We start from the raw sequence: 21,606 nt of genomic DNA, 5'->3' as shown, positions 1-21,606 counted from the left end.
TTCTCAACCTCTCCATTGGCACCAGTTGTTGTTTCTAATGAGAGAGCTATGGTCTGGTAAGGTTATGGTCTCTTCTATTCTAGACACATTAGGAGGCACTGCACTCCTCTATCCGGTCCACAAGCTATGACCCTGAAATTCTGGTGGCTTCTCTTCTTCACCTTGACTGTGATTCCCGCTCCACATTGACCCCTGCTGGAAGGTGCATGCCAGAGGGAAGTACATGATTGGTCTGAGCTATCACCCCCCTCTCCACCTGATTCCCTGCACCAGTTAAAACTCAGCATAGAGAATGATGGGTAAGGGGGAGTGTCTTTTACTGTGCAAGTCTCTTGGTCACATCTCACCAGGGGGTGCTTGATTTTGACTTTGTTCATTCCCCAAACATTACTCACTTCTCTCTCAACTTATCACTCAAGAAACACCATCTCTCCTACAAAAAAAGTCTTAACTTGAAGATTTCACAGCGACTCTTATTATTTCTCATGCTGCATCACTGCCTCAGTCGCTTGATTCTGCAAAGTGCCAAAGCCTAAAATCCAAACTGAATAAAGGGCTTTGTTATTTTACTTTCAGAAATGAATGGTTTAATTATCTGTTGGTAATTCAAACAGGATCACGCACTACTCTCTCAAAATCTACTGGTCATGCAGTTTAAATATTCAAAAACTTACAGGTTTATATGAACGGCAATCCAAAATATTTTTCTCTCTCTCTCTTTCTCTGTTTTGGAGATTTCAATGTTAGATTTGATTGAGGAAAAGTTGAGATAATAATGAGACCCTTTTCTATGGGAACCTGAACAAGCTTTAGAAATTGGACTCTGTAATGGTGATGACATTAAGCCATGGAACAAAAATACCAGATCGGCCTTTGTTATGCTGGCAGTATGTTAATTTTTCCATTCAGCTGAATGTTCTTGAGCCTTATAGTGGGGGCCTATTCCAAGAGAAAAAAATATAGAGACACAGGTCAAAGTGCAAAAAGATATTTTCAAGGGCGATATTGGGCCTAAGAAATTGTAAATCAGAAAAGACTGAACAGACTGGAGCTCTTTTCACGAGAAAAGAAAACGTTGACAGGACTTGGGGATTGGGGAAGTTGTGGTTGTGAAGGGTTTATAGCATAGGTGGAGAGAGGAGTTTTCACATGTTGGGGTGTTCCAATGCTGCAGTCCCAATCCCAGTCTCTTCATGAGGCACTCAGGAGAAGCTTCTTTACCCAGTGCTTGATTAGAATATAGTGAAAGTTAGGGTGCAGATGCATTTAAGTGGAGGCTGGATAATTACAGATGTCAGTTGGTTGGCCATCTAGTTTGTGATGCAGAGTAATGCCAACAGCATAGGGTCAAGCTGAGGTTACCATGAAGATTCACCTTATCAAATTCTCCCCTTGCCTGAGATTTGGGGACCATCAGGTTAAACCACTACCAGTCATCTCCCTCTAATACAAGAGCAGCCCTATGGTTTAGTAGGGCTATACTAACTTTACAGTTATCTTTACAGGAGGGCCTTGGGGTTAGGTGACATAGGGTGGTAAAGAGGCTCAAGTGAAACTTGAACACCAGAATGGACCACTTGGACTCACTGGCCTGTTCCTGTGTTGTATTTTCTAAGAGCTTAGCAGAAGTTTGACCATGATGTTCGTACAGGATTAAAGACTACATTGCCCCATTTTGTTCCTCTCCACCCAGATGTTGACGAGTGTGCAAGGAGGACACATAAATGCAGTGCTTTCGCGACTTGTCAGAACACACCAGGCTTGTACAAATGCAAATGTATAACCGGCTACAGGGGGAGCGGTTTCAGCTGCACACGTATGTATACCAACTCAAGCAGGCCACTCTGATGCACATCACTCCCATATACCATAGTTTTTTATATTCCACTGGGATTTGTCTTGCTAATAACTTGCTAAAATGGGGAAAGGAGCAAGCGAGCAAAGCCAACTGGATGCTTTTCTCAAAGGCTTCTCACAAACTGGAAGAACTAAAAGTAATAGCTCCGATGGCCAGGGACTGAGATCGTAAATGGAGCCGAGACTTGAAATTCATCCATGTCGGAGAAAGAAACATTATAAAATGCGTGTCTTTATCAACATTTATAACAGCTTCAGTCCATCTCTATAAATATAAGCACACACGAGTATGCAGTTAAGACCAAGAAGTTAATCACTCAATTTTCATAGTCATCTGAATAGTCATCTTTGATGTTGCCAATTCTTAGAGTCTAAAGTTAGATTTAAAAAGAGAGTTGGGGCAGTAATGAAGCCCTGTTCTAAGGTGAACAAATTATTCAAACTGAGGTTGACGTAAGCCTGAAACCTCTTACAAATTTGAATCAGAAGTAGATTGTGTAGGATAAACGGCACCAACAGGAAGGCTGTGTTGCCCAATCAGCCTGTGTCAGTATTTCTGCTACAATCCACTCTCATCTCAGTCTACCGTTGTGACCCTCCATTCCCTGCTCCCTCATTGTAGTTTCTAATTTCTCCTAAAACATACCAAAATTTTGTTGTAATAACATCTCCACCTTAGAAATTGAATCTTTTATAATAGTTTTAAAGTTGATCATTACAATAGGTTTGGAAGGAACGAACAAAAGAGAAATGGAACTCTCTATCCTGCTGAGGTCAGAAATTGTCCCCAGTTATCTTTATTTGCATATCTGAGTGGAGTTACCTTAGAATGAAGATGAAAAACCATATTGAATGAGAAATAAAGGGTGTGAAACCACATAGCCCTGTTCCACTATATAGCTCTGGGTGAGGCATATGTTTAATGCAATACAGTGAGCAAAGTGAGTTATGGTCTAATGTTTACAAAGCAATTTGTAACTCATCAATTACATTTTCACTCTTTCAGCTGACAGGAGGATAATCAATGGAAAGTTGCCATTTTTTCCAATACCACCCAAAGACAATAAAACTACGAATAATGTTGATCTGGAGATTACCACCCCGACAATCGCTGTGAGGAAACCAATCCCAGTGACCCCAGCTCGGAGAATTAATACCCCACCACTCATCACCTACAAGCCAGAGGTCAAAACGGAAAATCCCACCCCTGCTGCAAGTGCAGACACCACCACATCCTTGATAACAACCTCGACTATAGCCTCAACCACAACCTCAACTGTAGCTGCAACCACAGCCTCGACTATAGCCTCAACCACAAGATCGACTACAGCCGCGACTGTGGACAACAGGATCCCTAATGAGGTGCCCCGGCAAAGAGGAGATGTTTTCAGTGAGTATTACCACCACCTTTATAGCATTTGCTGACATGTTGGTGGATGGGGTTGTTAATCCCCATCTGGGAAAGTGATTTGTTAGTGGTCTGAAAACCATAAATTGGCAGTAGAGTAACAGACAAGTCAGGTTACAAGTCGGATATTTTCGAAAAACGCAACTGTATTCAGGTATTTATGAAGTTAAAAATCACACATCACCAGGTTATTGGATTAAGCTTGGATGAAGCTACAGATGAAGGAGCAGCGGTCCGAAAGCTAGTGCTTCCAAATGAACCTGTTGGACTATAACCTGGTGTTGTGTGATCTTTGACTTTGTCCATGAGGCAGACAAATATTAGTACTCTGAGTCAATTTTTGATTTTTCATCTGAAAGATTTTACTTTAACAATGTGCCTGTTGAAGTGTACTCACTAATGTAATGTCAGAAACACTGAAGCCACTTTTCACAGATCACCATGAGAACCGCCAGGGAATCTGTTTTGTGATGATGCTAGAGGAATAAATATCCTCGTTTTCTTTGAAACAACCCTGTCAGAGAAGCCAAGGCAAGATGCACAAGGCAGCAGCTCCAACAAATGCTGCATTCCCTCAGGGTCAACCAAAGCTTTTAGAATGTTAACACTCGGCCAGCTCTGCCATGTGTGGTTTGTAATAGTTTAAGGTGGCTAGTTACTTTGTCAAAGACTGAGCAATGAAGATGATGTAGCATGTACTGCAATTAATGCACATCACTGGAACCAAGAACTCCTTGGGTTAAGTGTGCACCATTCCCATAGCCAGGTTCTGGAAATGTATTATTGTTATGTGTTCATGTGCTATCGGACTGAGTGAGTTCTCGTCCATGCTTGAGGGGTTTGGAAACTGATGGCCTTCAATGTATCTGTTACACTGCAGCTGCTCAGAGACCTCCTGTTTCTTGAAGCATTTAAATCTGACGTTCTCATTGAGTCATCCATACAGTTGTGTTTTGTAAACACAGTGATCAGAGCCTTTGGAATGTCCTTGCTGCTAAGGAGAAACAAATAAGGGCAAGTCAAGGAACCAAGACATTATCAAAGCCAGGGTTTTCTGGCTCAGCATAATGGAAACCTGGAAAAGCTAGTATTCAATGCTGTAGGGACAGGGAGTGATGATTAGACTTGGTCAGCCCCCAGTGGAGGACTGCATTCAGGTTTGTGTAATGCAGCACTGTAAGGATATCGTCGCCTTGGATATGATGTCACAGCCTAAAAGATTAAGTTATAATTGCACAACCAGCTCTTACGTTTGTTGTGAGTAGCACTGAGCAAGGTTAACTCATTCTCAATTGCAGGTAGCCATTAGTTGAACTGACTTCATTTATACCCCTCCCAACAAAGGGGGCAGTAGAGAGGGCAATATAACAAACTACTCAGATCCTACAATAGGCTGCACAGTTCCCCTGTGTTTAGAAGATTGAGAGGCAATCTCACCAAGATGTTAAAACGTCATAGGATTTCTATTTTCTCTGGTGAGGGAATTCATTCAGGTAGATAATTAGAGCCAAGCCACTCTGTGGTGAATTCAGGAAGCACCTTTTACAGTGCTAAAAAGAGACACGAAGTTGAAGTTTTTTATCTTTCAGTCATCAGCCCTTGATGCAAGAAACCAAACTTTGAAAGAGGACACCAATATTATACAGCATGAGAAAGGGTACTGATTGGTTGGCATGGACCTTTGCTAGATTAGAGTGGTGCTGGAAAAGCACAGCAGGTCAGGCTGCATTCGAGGAGTTGACTAATCTCAGATCAGGCAGAAAGATTCTGATTGGTCAGAATGTTGCCATGGAGGATACAGCAGGGATGAGTGTAACTCTGTCTCAAAGAGAAACATCCAATGCATGGACAAGCTCCTTTTGCCTATATTGAATGTAGCTTCTAGCTCACACAAATGAACCTTTTAACATAGAGGGTATTAGCAATTTCTCCACCAAAATGCTGCAAATGCTGGGTCAATTGAATTTTAAGATTAAGATTAATAGATTTTGGTTAGGTGAAGGTATAGAGAAATATGGAATAGAGTAAATGGAATTAACATAGAGATCATTGTCTATTTAACTCGCAGAAGAGACTGAAGAGGCTGAGTTGCTATATTCCTAAGTTGTTGACTGTTTGTAGGTATCAGTAATGTTGCCCACACTTTGATAAGAATCCTGCATTTTTCAGCATCCTGGTTAGTGCATGCTATTTAGGTTTTAGCAAGTTACATTTAAATTATAATTCATTTGGATGCCCCCGAGAATTGGAGACATCATTAAGACAGACAGAAGTTGTACTTAAACAACACTTTTATCATTTTAAGTCCCTGGCATGAATTGAATTCCTTTCGTGAGGATCACCGATTTGTTGGTAGAATCTTTGCGACCCTCTTTATAAGAACATTTGTCAGACAAGAAAGTTCTTTTAATAGAAGCGATGTCAGTGTTTTCACTAAAATACACAAGAAAGAATTTTGCAACAGTCCATTTGCACCTTGGAATCCCCTCTGAAAGATCATGGATCAGTCAGATCAGACTGAAAATGCACCTGACTGTGTCATTAGAGAGCAGAGAATTCTTGTAGTTCAATCAAAACCTAGAGTTTGAAACAAGCAAGTATAAAGTGAGCAGGGATAACTGGAGCAAAAGATCCTAACTAATAGTAATTCAGTCTTTAGTTCATCTCCTTCCTTCGTTTTGTCAGTGATTTTCACATCTTCATACCTAACAGACTCCTAACAGTTCCAAAACCGGGATCAAGTTCCCGCCATTAGGGTCAAATGGGGGTCAGGAGCTTATCTTGTGTGGTACTCACTAGTGAATTTCCCCAATTTTTCTTTATAAGTTCATAGGATGTGGATGTTATTGGCTGGGCCAGTATTTATTGTCCTTCCGAAAGTGGTGGTGAGCTGCCTTCCTGAACCATTTCAGTCCACCTATTGTAGGTTGACCCACAGTATCCTTAGAGAGAGAATTCCAGAAATTTGACTCAGCAACAGTGAAGGAACCACAATATATTTCCAAGTCGGGATGGTGAGTGGCTTGGAGTAGAATTTGCAGGTGGTTTTGGTGTGCCCATGTATCTCTGCCATTATCCTTCCAGATGGTGGTAATTGTAGGTTTGGGACGAGTCTTGTTGAGTTAATTTGGTCAGTTAATGGCCAGAAGGCAGGCTCAATGTCTGATTTAGGATATTGAGTGGGTGATTGCAGCTGGAGAATCAGTCAGTGGCCCACTAAGAGGGAGCAGCAGGAAAACCGTGATGAGTGAGTTGCAGGATGGACACATTCTCTCCAAATCTAAAATAAGAAAAGGTCTTTGCAGCCAGACCACCACTCCTGAGGGGGAGGGGATGTGACAGGGCCTGGGGTGTTTTCCTCTTCCAAAGGTGGCATGTGGTTACAACTGGACCCAAGCAGAAGATGGTTGGGGGCAGGAGATCTATAAGCCGGGTTGGAGCATTGACCCTTGTCCCCCTTCCTTGTCTACCACCAGGAAATCACCTCAAGTCAATTGCAATACTCAGCTGCTTGGCGGTACTGGAGGCTGAGTGGAAACTCCTTAATAGGCCACTAACAAGTTTAATTGGTAACTTATTCTAGATCTCTTGTGGTGTAGTGGAAATGTCCCTACATCTGAGCAAAGGGGCTCAAGTTCAAACCTTGGCTGCTCCAGAGATATGTAATGGCATCTCTGAACAAATTGATTAGGAAAATTTCTATCTTTGTGGGCCAGTAACTCTGCATCTCACATGCCATTGTACCTTTGAAATGAAAATGGGAGTACACCATTTCACAGAATCGTGACTGATTTTGGGCTATCTCAACAGCTCCCTACTTGCCCTTGATTCCTTGAAGCCAAATATCTGTCTTATCTCAGCATAAAATATATTCAACATTGGAGCATGCACAACACTGAGGTAGACACCCTGAAAGTTCACAACCATTTGAGTGAAATAATTTATGTTTGTCGCAGCAGCACGGTGGCTCGGTGGTTAGCACTGCTGCCTCACAGCACCAGGGTCCCAGGTTCGATTCCAACCTCGGACAACAGTCTGTGTGGAGTTTGCACATTCTCCCCGTGTCTGCATGGGTTTCCTCTGGGTGCTCCGGTTTCTAAAGAGGTGCAGGCCCGGTGAATTGGCCATGTTAAATTGCCCATTGTGGTAGCTGCAGCAGTCACAGGGAAATGGGTCTGGATGGGTTACTCTTTGGCAGGTTGGGTTGGGCTGAAGGGCCTGTTTCCACACTGTAGGAAATCTAATTGATAAATGTCTCTTATCTTGAGACATTGATCTAATGCTTTAGATTCCCTGAGCAGCAGAAACCATCTCTCATTGGCTGATGGTGCCAACTTGCTTGGCCACGTGCCCTTCTTTTGGTCCCAACTGACGTTGGGGATAATCACATTGACTGACAAAGCAGACTCTGCCTACCTCTACTTCTACATCTTGTAAGACCATAAGATCAAAAGAAATAGGAACAGCAACAGGCCATTTGGTCACTTCAGTTTGCTCTGCCATTCAATCAGATGTTGGCTGATCCAGCATGGTCTTATAGCCTTTTGAGGATTTTGAATACTGAATCCCACACAATAACCACTCTCACTTTCCCACACACACACCCCTTCCCCCTGCTGGCTGGCCTCTGTGAGTGCTATTCACTTCAGTCACCACTCTTCAGGCCTCTTGTCTTCCTTCTAAGGCAGATGTAAGTCTCAGTTCCCCTCAACAGCTCAGCCAGATGAGGAGCAGGTAGGTGGAAGTCCCATGTGGGCCTCTATCACTGGGCACTTCTGTTATGTCATCAAACTGACATAAAAATGTGTCTTAGCTAAAGCCTAACTTCCCACTAACCCACCACCTTGGCCCAGGAACAGGCTTCCTGCTGCTACAGTTAAAAACAGTTGCGTTAATTAGAAATGATCGGTATAAAACAATATCTACGTCCTGTTTCCTCTCAAGTTTAGTTCTGACATTCTAGCTACGATTCTGAATCTGGGTGTTGCTCCTTCTATTCTGTGCCAATTCCCTGACAGCACAGAGCCAGATCCTGGTCTATTTCAGGCAGCAGTTATGTTAACAGGGAATAGGCCAAGGAATGCGTCCCAGCCTGTTTGTGAAATTTCTTGGAACTCCTGAGGGTCACATTGTGATTGCAGCTCTGAGAGACAGGAAGTGGTTTGGTTGGGAAGGGAGATAGCGCTAGTGAAGTTGACTGCAGCTGCCATGGAAATGGCAAATCTATCCCTAAACAAGCCCATGATGTGGATTGGTTTTTCAGTGATATATTTCTTCATGCCTTTTTTAGATACCTTTTGCCAAGTAATTTTTTTTCTCTAATCATGGTAAGGTAGACAGTGGAGACACTCACCATTATAGTGACCCTAATGATCACAATCCGGGACACTTATGGGGGAATAAATATAAAGAACGTTCCTTTGTTCCAGCCAATGGAAAGCTGCAGTGAAACTGTGAATGATTTTTATTAAAAATAAAGAAAAACCTTCCTCCGATATATCTTGATCTCTACATCAGGACAGTGTGGTTAATGTCATATTGTGACTTCCTGTCTGAAAATGAGAGGAGTATTTAACGCAGGTTAATGTATTACAGGTAGTTCCATGCGCTATCCTGAAGTGAGACAGAGGCCATTGGTATTTTGATCTGATTTGATTTATTATTGTCACATGTCCCTAAATACAGTGAAAAGTTTTGTTTGGCATGCAGTACAGCAGATCATAACATACATGTTGTTCTGCTTTAACCCATGTGTTGTTAATGCAAATTCACTGTTACACGTTTGACGAACTGGGGACATTATTTCTAAAGCACGAACGTTTAAAACGTGTGTTGACTGTAACGCAATTACATTGCCAATATTTTAAACGTTGTTTCTAAAGTGTGATTTTTCTATAATGCGGGTTTATACAAGAACGCAACCATCATGTTATAAAAGAACTACATATACAAAGACACAAAAATCACAGGGTGATGGAACGGAGTGAGGAATACAAAGTTACAGCTGCAAAGAAGGTGTACTAAAAATAAGATCAACATTAGATTTTACTTCATTAAATAAAATCAGCATCAACCCCACTCTCTTTATAAAACTCCATTAAATGCTTCTATTAACCAATCTTCTCTTGGCTACAATTCAGTATTCCGAAAAGCAGATATTACTCTGTGATTATTGTGGCCGTCATCCTGGGGGTTTGCTAATTGATCACATCTCCTAAGTTTTCCAAACTTTTCCTAATGCAGTAATATACTTTTTAACACTTTGAAAGCCACATGGAAGATTGCGCATCAATTAAAATGAAACATTGTATTCAGGAAGAAATTGGTTAATGAAGAATTTAACGAAAGGTTGATGCTGATTTTATTTAAAGAAGTAAAATGGGCAATCGGAAATCTATTAAAATGAACATACATTTAAAAAAAGGGGGTGAGTTGTCAAATGGACTACTGATTGTCTATCTATTGTTTTCTACTATTATTGCAGTGTCATAATTCTACCTCAGTAGTGCCATTTAATCCCCTCCATTTTAGACAACATCGTCACCCTAACCCAGATTATGAAATCTTTCATCAACTCCACTGGGTTTACATCCCAGTTGACATTCCAAGAATTGCTCTCATGTTTTGTTTTCATCTCAACCAGTGTTTGCTTGAGAAGGCCCCCGTATACTTTTATTTGATACTTCAACTATATACAACTGATACAGTAAAAACGAGACAGTGTTCCTCCAGGACCAAGGTGCTACATAGACAGGGCGGCATAAAGTACATAGAAGTGCAAAACTCGTAAATTACTGTGTAATAAGAGAATGATAATTAATAGACACTGTTCTAGGAGTAATTCGAAGTCATGCAAAGAATTTCAGATGGAATAGAGTCCGATCATACAGTGCTAAGGAGCCTGATGGCTTGGGGCAAGAAACTGTTGCACAGTCTGGCCGTTAGAGACTGAATGCTCTGGCATGTTCTGCCAGATGGCAGGAGGGAGAAGTGTTTGAGTGAGGGGTGTGTGGGGTCTTCCACAATGCTCTTAACCTTTCGGATGCAGCGTGTGGTGTAAATGTCTGTAATGGAGGGGAGAGAGACCCCGCTGATCTTCTCAGATGTCCTCACTATCCATTGTAGGGTTCTACGATCTGATGGTACAATTGCTGAACCAGGCAGTGATGCAGCAGCTCAGCGTACTCTCAATGAACCCGCTGTAGAATGTGGTGAGGATGACGGGGTGGGAGGTGGGCTTTCCTCAGCTTGGCACAGAAAGCAGAGACGCTGCTGGGCTTTCTTGGCTATGGAGCTGGTGTTTAGGGACCAGGTGAGATGCTCTTGGGTGCATCTTGCTGAGGTGTATAAACTGCAAAATGAAACAGAATGCAGATTCGGTGTGCAGTACTGAATTATTCGATAGGTGGATTCTTCACAAATCCATCTCGTTACTTATAGAAGCTAAACCTGGGATCTGAGTGCTTTGGGTGTTAGTTTATTGATTAACATACATGTTTTCCCACTTTTGTTTTGTTTTTGATGTGATGGAAAGGTCTTGAACTTACAATGCACGCCACCCTGATTTGCAAATGTTTTGACATTCTGTCACTAGTGATGGATTACAGTTCTGAAACTCCCAACTCCCACCCAGCACAGTGGACTTAGCCACACCCCCTGATCTTAGTGGATCCAGAAGGTGGCTTTGTCCAACCATCTTCTCCAGGGCAATTACATTTGGCCTGGTCAGCGATGCTCATATCCTGTGAATGAATTACGTGGACTCCCTTTGAGCCAGCACTGTCGATAAACTGACAAAAATTATACATCTCAAATACTGGGGGTTTACTGTATTATCGCAATGTCTGCGATATCCAAGTAATCAGTTGAGGGGAGAAGGCCGCTTACTGGTAAGTTTTATTTAAGGCAAAGTTGCATTATTATTTAAGTGATTTATGCTGTAAATAAAAGTATAACAGTGATGTGTCTACCCCCTGCATTATGTTTCTATTACTCAATGCATGTTTTTACACTGATATGGCACATTCCTGATCCCATAGGTGCCGGTTAATAAAAAGTTTACTGTATTGAAGAAAGCGCAGGAAGGAAGTGGGTCAGAGGCTTATAATAATTGAATAAACTATGTTTTGTTCTTGTAATATGTCAGTATGTGTGGGTTAAATCCTCAATTCCTTCCGCATTCTTACAAAACCAATAAATTATTGACCTTTTCATCACCAAATGGTTATTTTGTCTTTTGAAGGAGTGGTCACCATTATCTCAATGTGCATCCAACTCTCTGTCCTTCCAGTCTCACATTTGAAAGTAGATTGAAAAGCCTTGCCCTGCAGAAAGAGACCCCGCAGAAAGAAATGCTAATGAGAATGAGAGAGGCAGTGAAGTTTGAATCTCGCTCAAACTGCTTGGACTACATCCAGGGTTCAGATAGCATGAGGTGGTGATGATATTCAGCTTACTGCTTAAACCCCGCCTGCAGCTGGCTCACTGAATACCAGCCATCAGTGTGATATAACTCTACATCTCATTCAACAGGAATTCACCAAAGATAACTCAGGCTTCGACAACATGTGGTGTGATTCTAAAAGGGAAGGTGTCTCACATGGCAGGTTGGATATAGTAATCTCACAAAGAGGAACGATAAAGCTCTCTCTCCCATAGCTATGGCATGCCACGTATTTCACTGTGGCCACTAATCTTCATTACAGCTCATGGAATCTTGGCAGTAAGGCAGGGCATTCTGCACATAAAAATTCAGCACTAAAACCAGAGCCACAAATAGAATTCAATTGATGCCTAAACCTGATGTGTTTGCCAAGGATGGATTTTCTTTAAAGGGATGCTGCATCTAGTCTCATTAATATTATTTTTAATTATTTGAATCCCCTTCAAGCATAGACATTGATTGGATTGGTACTTTTGTAACTGAAATGAAGTACAATTCCTCCTTTTGTCCACCCTGTTCTCCTCTTCAGTCAGGTTCTGTTGGTATCTTTTCCAATTCTGGAACCTTGGACCTGCAGTATATTATGTGGCTGCCTCAGCGGCAACCTTAACTCTGAACCAGGGATTTAAGCCTTACTGCAGAGAGGCTACACGCCAGTGCAATGTTGCACTGTTGGAGATGCCCGCTTCTGGATGAGATGCCAGACTGAGGACTCGTCTGCTCTTTCTGACTGTACGGTAAATCATACAATCCTACAGTGCAGAGAGAGGCCATTCAGCCCATCATTGCTGCACTGAACCTCCGAAAGACACCCCACCCAGACCTGTAACCCTGCAGTTCCCATGGCTAATCCACTTAGTGTCCAGGGATGTTCAGGCTGTCAGCAATTTAACATGGTCAATCCACCTTTGGACTGTGGGAAAGAAACCAGAGCACCCGGAGGAATCAACGCGGACATAGAGCGAATGAGCAAACTCCACACAGACAGTTGCCTGAGGGCGGATTCGAATCCGGGTCCCTGGCGCTGTCAGGCAGTAGTGCTAACCACCTTTGAGCCCTCCTGCCACACTAAGGGTAAACTGTAATTATTAGCTAAAAGGAAGTATGTCAGGTCATGTTCCTTTTCCATGTGTTTAGACAGTACAGCAACCAACAATAACTAACAATAACTTAGCAAAAGTTTTGAAGATCTGCCTTGGCTTGTCTGGTATGGGACAAAGATGTTCAGCATGTTCAGCATGCTCCTCTCAGTTAAAATGAACATGATTAGCCTTGTGTTGCTTCTAAGAGCACTTCATTCATTTTGCAGTCCCACGCCAGCCTGGAGGGAATGGGGCATTATTTGGCCTTCTGGATATTGAGAAGGGGATTACTGCAGAGGACAATGATGCAAGGGATGACCAAGGTATTTATTCCGATGATACTATTCATGCTGGCAGGTCTCTGATAACGCAAGATAAAAGCCCATGGCCCAGCTCGAGAACATGTGGAGACATGTGATCAGGATAGGCTCTCTTCTCCTTCGTTTCTTCCCTCCATTTTAGCAAAGCTTTTGGGGCCTTATTCCAGCTGTCATTTGATTGAATCCTTGACTTTTGGACAGTGGTTCCAGATAAACCTATGTTTTCTCGCCGCTGAAGTTTGATAAAGAATGTAAACTTTATTAATACGATCTGTTAAAAATGTTGATTTATCAGGATGTCTATCAAAATTTCAGAACAGTGCAAATTTTCCCCTGTCTCTTACTGCTTTTATTCTTGTTGATGCCAAATTCTCTTAGCATCAGACTTTTGAGACTAAGATACTATAACTGTTAGAATCTGGGCAGAATTTAGTGTTAATGCTCTCGCTTTTGTTTTGGATTAGATTGGATTACTTACACTGTGGAAACAGGCCCTTTGCCTCAACAAGTCCACACCGACCCTCCGAAGAGCAAGCCACCCAGACCCATTCCCCTACATTTCCCCCTTCACCTAATACTATGGGCAATTTAGCATGGCCAATTCACCTAACCTGCACATCTTTGGACTGTGGGAGGAAACCGGAGCACCTGGAGGAAACCCACGCAGACACGGGGAGAATGTGCAAACTCCACACAGAGTTCCTGAGGCAGGAATTGAACCTGGGTCTCTGGCGCTGTGAGGCAGCAGTGCTAACCACTGTGCCACCATGCTGCCGCTTGAGTCACTTTTGGAGACAGTGGACATACCATTGAGTGGGAGGGTGATGGGAAGGGGATCAACTGCTTTCCTACTCCTTTCTGTGGGTAGGAGTAGGGAGGGAAGGCTTGTAGAGGGCTTCCCATATCCCACCACCAACTGACCCCTTCTAGAATCATAGACTCAGTAGATTTGGGTCAACAAACACCCAGTTATTCTAATCCCTCTTACCAGCACTTTGCCCTTAGCCTTGTATGCCATGGAGTTTCACATGTTCGTCTAAGTAATTCTTAAATGTCTTGAGGGTTTCTGTCTCTATCACCCTTTTAGGCGGTGTTTCCAGTTACCCACCACTCTCTAATTTTATTTCCTCTAATCACCTCCTAACTTTAAAACTGTGCCCCCAATAGTATAAACCACTCAAGTAAGGGGAAACATTTCTCCCCATCTGCCCTGTCCATGCCCCTCAGAGCTTTGTACACGTCAATCATGTGCCCCCTCAGCCTTCTCTGGTCTAAGGAAAGCTACCCCAGCCCATTTAGTGTCTATTGGCAGCTGAATCACTTCAGTTCAGCCAACATCCTGGTCAATGTCTGTGCCTTGTCTAACATAATCACATCCTTCCTACAGTGTGGCAACCAGAACTCTCACAATACTCCAGCTGTGGCCTAGTTAATGTTATATCAAGGTCCCTCATATTACTCCTTGCTCTTGTATTCAATGCCTTGACTAATAAAGCTGAAAATGTGTTGCTGGAAAAGCACAGCATGTCAGGCAGCATCCAAAGAGGAGGAGATCGACGTTTCGGGCATGAGCCCTTCTTCATGCTCATGCCCGAAACGTCGATTCTCCTGCTCCTTGGATGCTGCCTGACCTGCTGCGCTTTTCCAGCAACGCATTTTCAGCTCTGATCTCCAGCATCTGCAGACCTCACTTTCTCCCCTAATAAAGGCAGGTATCCCATATGCTTTCTTAACCAACTTTGTCGAACTGTCCTGCTGCCTTCAAGTGCCTTTAAGTAGGTAATTAATATTTACTTGTCTCAGCAGACTTAGAATTCACCCAGCAGGGGGTGGAGGAGGTGTTGTCACAGAGAGAGACAAACTGGTTTCCATGGGACTCAGTGCCTGACCAGAGGCCCTGGCCTTGGGGAAGAAGGGAGTCGTGAAAGCCACTCTCTAGCTCTTGCTGCCAGCCTTCCTGCACAACTCATGCCCTGAGGTATCCACTTTGCCCTCACTCACTTGTGGCCGACATTGCTGTTGGATGCTGGACCTCCAGGGATGGAGCAAATACACTACTGGGCAGCCACCACTATTCTCCCAGTGGCACTGCAGGCAATGACCAGCTGTCTACTTCTGATTGGCCAGCAGGTGTTGGGGGAAGGAGGTGGGCAGCACTTTAGCCACTGAGGACTTGGCCCAGTGGGGGTTTATAGCTGGCTGTGTAACCTAAGGAGGAAACACAGGACTCTTGCTGGGTCTCCAGTAAGTGGGTGAGACCTTCACTGCTAGGGTTAAATTTCACTCTCCATCTTGGTAAACTCCTATTGCCTCCTTATGAGAAGAGATCCCACTCTGCTACAGTTGTACAGGTGAAAAGTGAACTCCCAAATATCAAGCTGACTGCAGGCCTATTGTTGAAGGCACCAGTGAGTGGTCGGCCCCTTTATTTTATATTTTATTAAACAAATTACAAAAACAGTTTACAACAAACAGTTACATTTATAGCTGCATACAAGAGACAGCAATTTTACAAGGGAGAGGAGCAGCAAAGCCAGGCTCCAAACCCTACCATTCAACCAGTTTACAGGGACAGGAGGACAAACCTCAAATCCCAGTTTGTCGGCCCCTTTATAGCTGTACATAACTGACTGAAATTAATGGCTGGTGTTTTTGTGCTTTGTTTAATTGGCAGACATTTTGATGAACAGCTGCAACTTTGACCATGGAATGTGTGGCTGGACCCAAGAGAAAGAATCAGGAATTCACTGGGAGCGAGTTCCTGCCCCTTCAGGTAATCAAAACCCTTGAACCTTTTTATAGCAGACACTCAAATGCATGGCAAAAAGTCGGACCAAGGAATTACAGCAGCAACTTGTGTTGTGTCCTTGTGTATTTTGTGGCAGGATGGAAGATGTACACCAAATCAAACAAAGCAGGAAGTGTTACAAGGCAGTGACTCCAAACACAATCAAAGAAATTTGGGGAAGATGTTACAGGAGAGTAGGGAGGTGGAGACAGAGTGGGCTGCAGGGGCCTGACTCCAGTGTTTAGGATTTAGACAAATAAAGACAATAGTTACCATTAGTGGGACAAAACGTTTTCTGATGTTTGGATATCTTGGAGGGTTTTGAGGCTGGAGTTCACAGAGAAGGGAAGACTGCAGTGGGGTTTGAACACTTGGATAAGTATTTTACCATAGGGATTATCACCATATCGCACAAACTCAGCTCATTGAGAAGATATTAAATGAATGAAAAAGGGACAAAGTGATGGACTTGAACTAAAGAACCGTTTGAGGGGCTTGATTCAGGGGTTGATGCCATAGTCTGGAAACCATAGTGCAGTGTTGTTAAAGGGAATGGAGCTGGATTGCTTTCTTTCCCTCTGAGAGACAGCTTCCATAGATGTGATGGACTGAATGGCTTTCCTCTGTGCAGTAACCATTCTGTTCTATCCTTTGTTCATGACAGGCACTAAATAAAGGGACATCAGTTTATTATTGAGCGAGAGTGAGAGCGAGACGCTAAAGACAATTCAGACCCTCCCCTGCTCTTTCATTCTCTTTTTCTCACTGTAGTTGATCGGTTTGAAAGATTCTTGTTTTTAAAGTTGACAAATGAATTCTGCTTTACAACAGTGGGGTGTTTGATGTCTTTGACAGCATCACACCAGAGGGAAGCTATTATTTAAACCAGTATGCAGAACCAATTAACTGTGACCGCAGGAGTGCAATGAGGTCAGACATTGAGGTCAGTGGGATACACAGATTAATCAGGATGACGAGCATCTCTGTCAAACATCTGAGGTTTCAGCTCCTTTGCTTCTCTTCAACCTGACACTGACGGTGACAAATGGGAACCACAGAAAGGTCAAGATCCCCTGATTGGAGACAATTGCTTGGATAACAACCTCTGCATTTCCTAAGTATACTTGTGTGCTCACAGTAATACCACCCTCCCACTGACCTATCACAACAACCCCCCACCTGCATCTACCTATCACTTCCCCCCCACACCCCCCCCCAACCCCATCCTCCTATTTATCTCTCAGCAACCCCCACCATCGCATTCCTGATGAAGAACTTATGCCCGAAATGTTGACTTTCCTGCTCCTTGGATGCTGCCTGACCTGCTGTGCTTTTCCAGCACCACACTCTTCGACAGTAATACCACAGACAGAGGATAAATGCAGAAGACCCTGAATATTGATGCAATGTTCTGGTTAATAGGGACTGGGGCTCCACTGAGATTTCAGTAAATATCCTTTGACTTGATTGCCTTTGTATTGGATAGATCAACTCTAAGCCCAATGGTAAACAAGGAAAGGCTTTCCTTTGCACTTGCTCACCCAGATGAGGGATTTTCTTTTCATACATGGGAACTTCCGCAGGTGATATGTTCCACGGCTTGGCCAAGCTCCAAGGTCCCATTTCCAATCATTATCACTGAACGTTTTTTAAAACGTTACAGTGCAGTACAGGCCCTTCGGCCCTCAATGTTGTGTCAATCTGTGAAATTAATCTGATGCCCAACTAATCTACACAGTTCCATTATTATCCATATGTATATCCAATGCCCTTAATGTCGGTGAGTCTACTATTGTTACAGGCAGGTCGTTCCACACCCCAACTAATCTGAGTTAAGAAACTACCCCTGATATCTGTCCTACATCTGTCACCTCTCAATTTAAAGCTATGTCCCATCATGTTAGTTATCACCATCTGACGAAAACGATTCTCACTGTCCACCCTATCTAACCCTCTGATTATCTTATACGTCTCAATTAAGTCACCTCTCAACCTTCTTTTCTCCAATGAGATCAGCCTCAAGTTCCTCAGCCTTTCCTCGTAAGACCTTTCTTCTATACCAGGCAACATCCTAGTAAACCTCCTCTGAACCCTTTCCAAAGTTTCCACATCCTTCCTATAATGCCATGACCAGACTGCACACAATACCCTAGGTCTGGCCTTATCAGTGTCTTGTACAGCTGAAGCATGACCTCATGGCTCTAAAACTCCATTTGCCACTTCTCAGCCCAGCTCTGCATCTTACATATGTCCCTCTGTAACCACGAACATCCTTTGACACTATCCACAACTCTGCCTACCTTAGTGTCATCCCAAATTTACTAACCCATTCAGATCATCTATAAAAATGACAAACAGCCGTGGCCCAAAACAGATCTTTGTGGCACACCACTGGTATCTGAGCTCCAGGATGAATCAGCTAGCCAATTTCTGATCCAAGTCGCTAAATCACCTTCAATCCCAAAACTCCGTATTTTGTGCAATAGCCTAACGTGTGGAATGCCTCACTGAAGTCCATATACACCACATCAATTGCTTTACCTTCATCCACCTGTTTTGTCACCTTCTCGAAGAACTTAATAAGGTGAGTTGGGCACGACCTACCCTTCACAAAACTGTGTTGACTATCTCTAATCAAATTAATCCTTTCCATATGATTATAAATCCTATCTCTTATAACCTTTTCCAACACCTTACCCACAACCGAAGTAAGGCTTACTGGCCTATAATTACGAGGCTTGTCTCAACTCCCCTTCTTAAACAAGGGAACATTTTCTATCCTCCAGTCTTCAGGCACTACTCCTGTTGACAATGATGATATAAAGATCAAAGCCTAAGGCTCTGCAATCTCCTCCCTGGATTCCCAGAGAATCCAAGGATAAATCCTATCTGGCCCAGGGGTCTTATCTATTTTTAGATCGTCCAAATTGCTAAAACCTCCTTGTTGTCAACCGCAATCCTATCTAATCTAGTAGCCTGTATCTCTGTATTCTCACTAACATTGCCCTTTTCCGATCTGAATACTGACGAAAAATATTCATTAAGCGATTCCCCTATGTCCTCAGATTCCACAAACAACTTTCCACCACTATCTTTGATTGGCCCTAATCTTACTCTACTCATTCTTTTATTCCTGATATACTCTAGTCATTCTTTTATTCCTGAGCTGTTTTGCAGGACTTGCTGTGCTCAAATTCCCTGCCGCATTCTCAATGTTGCAACAGCTCAAGAGTACCTTGTTGGCTGCAAAGAGCTTTGGGATACTCGGCAGTTGTGAAAGATGTTATATAAATGCAAGATTTTGGTTTGTTTCCAAAATAGAATGCTCAGCAACCTAATGGAGGTCTTTAAAATGTGGACGAGGTTTGACAGCTTAGTCCAAATCCATCGGCCATGAATAAAAGATAGTAAGAAATTTAAAGGAGAGAAGGGCAACTTCAAGAGAGAGCCATCACTCCTAGGGAGCTGGCATGGTTGGTAGTTATTGGGAATAGGGTCTATGGAGAAGGAAGAGGGTTCTCAGGTACAAAATGAACTTGTCAAGAGGAGAAGTAAATAAGTTCAGGGTTGAGGCGAGGGTGGAGGGGAGTTTTGGAGAATATTTGGTCCATGAGTTAGAAGACGGGATGGATATGACAGAGGCAGCTGCTCAGAGTATCTTGATTGTAGTGGGAGAAATGTCCAGGAGCTGATTGCTGTATTATTCAGTAAATCTCAGAAAGGCATTGCATCTTTCAGACATAGAGCTATATGACATCATGAAGGCGAAAGTAGGATTACAAATAGGCAAAGCAGTCCTTCAAGTCTACTCCCTCATTCAATATGATCATGTCTGATCCTTTATCTCAATGCCATATTCCCAATTTGTTCCCTGTACCCCTCAATGCCTTCAATATATTCAAGCAAGGCCTTCTGTGATAGAGAATTGCACAGGTTCACTCCTCTGAGTGAAATATTTCTTCATCTCAAGCCAAAATGGTCTGCCCTGTATCTTGAGACTGTGCCCCCAAACTCTGGTTCTGAACTCTCCAACTAGGGAAGTATTCTCTCTCTTTCTAGTCTATCCTACCATCCCTGGTACCAGCCCAGTGAACCTCTGCTCCTAGTGTAGGACTCCATCACACTTTCATTTAGTCAGTCACTCCAATCAGTCTGTGCATTAGTTTGTCAACTATGTAACAGTAATCCAAGTAATCCCAGAACCCGGATTATATGTAAATCTGAGACTTGCAATGTTATATCTATGTACCTAGATAGTATTGTTCATGAACTTCAAGAAATCTGCCCCAATAGGAACACAGTCTTCATGATTTGTGTTACATGGGCTAACATCTACAAAACTACATTGCATCACTCATTGTATTTGCTGAAATCTCAGCGCAGCACCAGTTCCTATTAACTGGAGCATTGCATCATTACTAAGTGCTTGTACATGAATTGCTAAAAATTGATTTGCAGGTGCAACTGGTAATCAGAAAGGAAAACAGAATATTGAATTGCTGGAGAAATTGCATTTAAGAGCATGGAGGTTCTGCTGCAATTGTACAAGGTGTTGGCCTGGCTGTACCTGGAGTATTGTGCGCAGTTCTGGTCTCCTTACTTGAGGAAGGATATACTGGCTTTGGAGCAGTGCAGAGGAGGTTCACCAGGTTGATTCCGGTGATGAGGGGGTTAGGAGGAGAGGTTGATCCGCCTGGGGCTAGAATTTAAAAGGAGAGGGAATCTTATAGAAACATAAAATTATGAAAGGGATAGATAAGTTACAGGCAGGCAAGTTGTTTTTGCTGATGGGTGAGACCAGAATTAGGGGAGTAGATTTAGAACAGAGATGAGGAGGAATTGCTTTTCCCAGAGAGTAGTGAATCTATTGAATTCTCTGCCCAAGGAAGCAGTAGAGGCAGCTTCGTTAAATATATTCAAGACACAGTGGGATGGGTTTTTGCATGGTAGGGAGATTAAGGGTCATGGGGATAATGCAGCTAGGAGGGGCTGAGACAATGATTTATCAGCCAGGATCTTAATGAATGGTGGAGCAGGCTCGATGGGCCAAATAGCCTACTCCTGACTGTATTACTATGAAGCTATGTATTTATTATTGAAAGTGAGGGTGAAGGAGAGAAGAGAGAGATGGTTTAAGAAGACAGCAAAAGAGACAAGCCAAGGGTTTGCTTTACAACCCAGGCTGTTTTAGCTGAAAAGAGCAGGCGTTACCTGTGGCTCATCCAGGTGCTATATCTGTTGCCCTTTTAAGTCCAGGTCCCTTCAACATACAGGAGCAGAAATGAGGTCTGTACTGGGGGGGGGGGGGGCAGTGTAGCATCCAGGGTGAGGGAGAGTAATAGTTTTACTGGGGAAAAAAAGTGGTTGAGGTAAATCACAGAGATGAGCTTATGGGAGAAGCCAGAGAAGTACAGGAATAGAAGGTTTTACTGACAGGCTGAGGTGGAAGGAGGCAGATGCAGGGTAAATACTGTATCAGATCAAAACCTGTTGGGCTGAATGGCCCGCTTCTGCAATTGCACTTAAATGAGAAGGCTATTTTCTCCAAAGAGCTGCAATTTTTTCTGTCATTAGCTTCCAAAGCTTGGACCCTGTGATTTGTTCTGGAATGTTCCAATTGTGTTTAGGCACTGCTACCATTCACAATCAACAAACAGAGGCGTGGTGAGCACTGGCAACAATTATCTTGTTACTTAGGGGATCTTAGT

The 21,606-nt window shown here is 43.0% G+C and overlaps 1 protein-coding gene across 2 annotated transcripts in view; it reads left to right on the top strand.

Annotated features, from left to right (window-relative positions):
- Positions 1 to 21,606, top strand: part of npnta (nephronectin a) — a 70,346-nt gene that overhangs the window by 34,996 nt on the left and 13,744 nt on the right. For both annotated transcript variants that reach the window (XM_043674349.1, XM_043674350.1), the window contains 4 exons: positions 1,694 to 1,816; positions 2,864 to 3,247; positions 13,018 to 13,113; positions 15,785 to 15,883. In XM_043674349.1, coding sequence (XP_043530284.1) covers positions 1,694 to 1,816; positions 2,864 to 3,247; positions 13,018 to 13,113; positions 15,785 to 15,883 — 702 coding nt within the window. The remainder of the gene's footprint in view (positions 1 to 1,693; positions 1,817 to 2,863; positions 3,248 to 13,017; positions 13,114 to 15,784; positions 15,884 to 21,606) is intronic.

The sequence above is a fragment of the Chiloscyllium plagiosum genome, chromosome 32, assembly GCF_004010195.1.
Source record: "Chiloscyllium plagiosum isolate BGI_BamShark_2017 chromosome 32, ASM401019v2, whole genome shotgun sequence".
Taxonomy (NCBI): domain Eukaryota; kingdom Metazoa; phylum Chordata; class Chondrichthyes; order Orectolobiformes; family Hemiscylliidae; genus Chiloscyllium; species Chiloscyllium plagiosum.
This window is presented reverse-complemented; position numbering and strand designations above follow the sequence as displayed.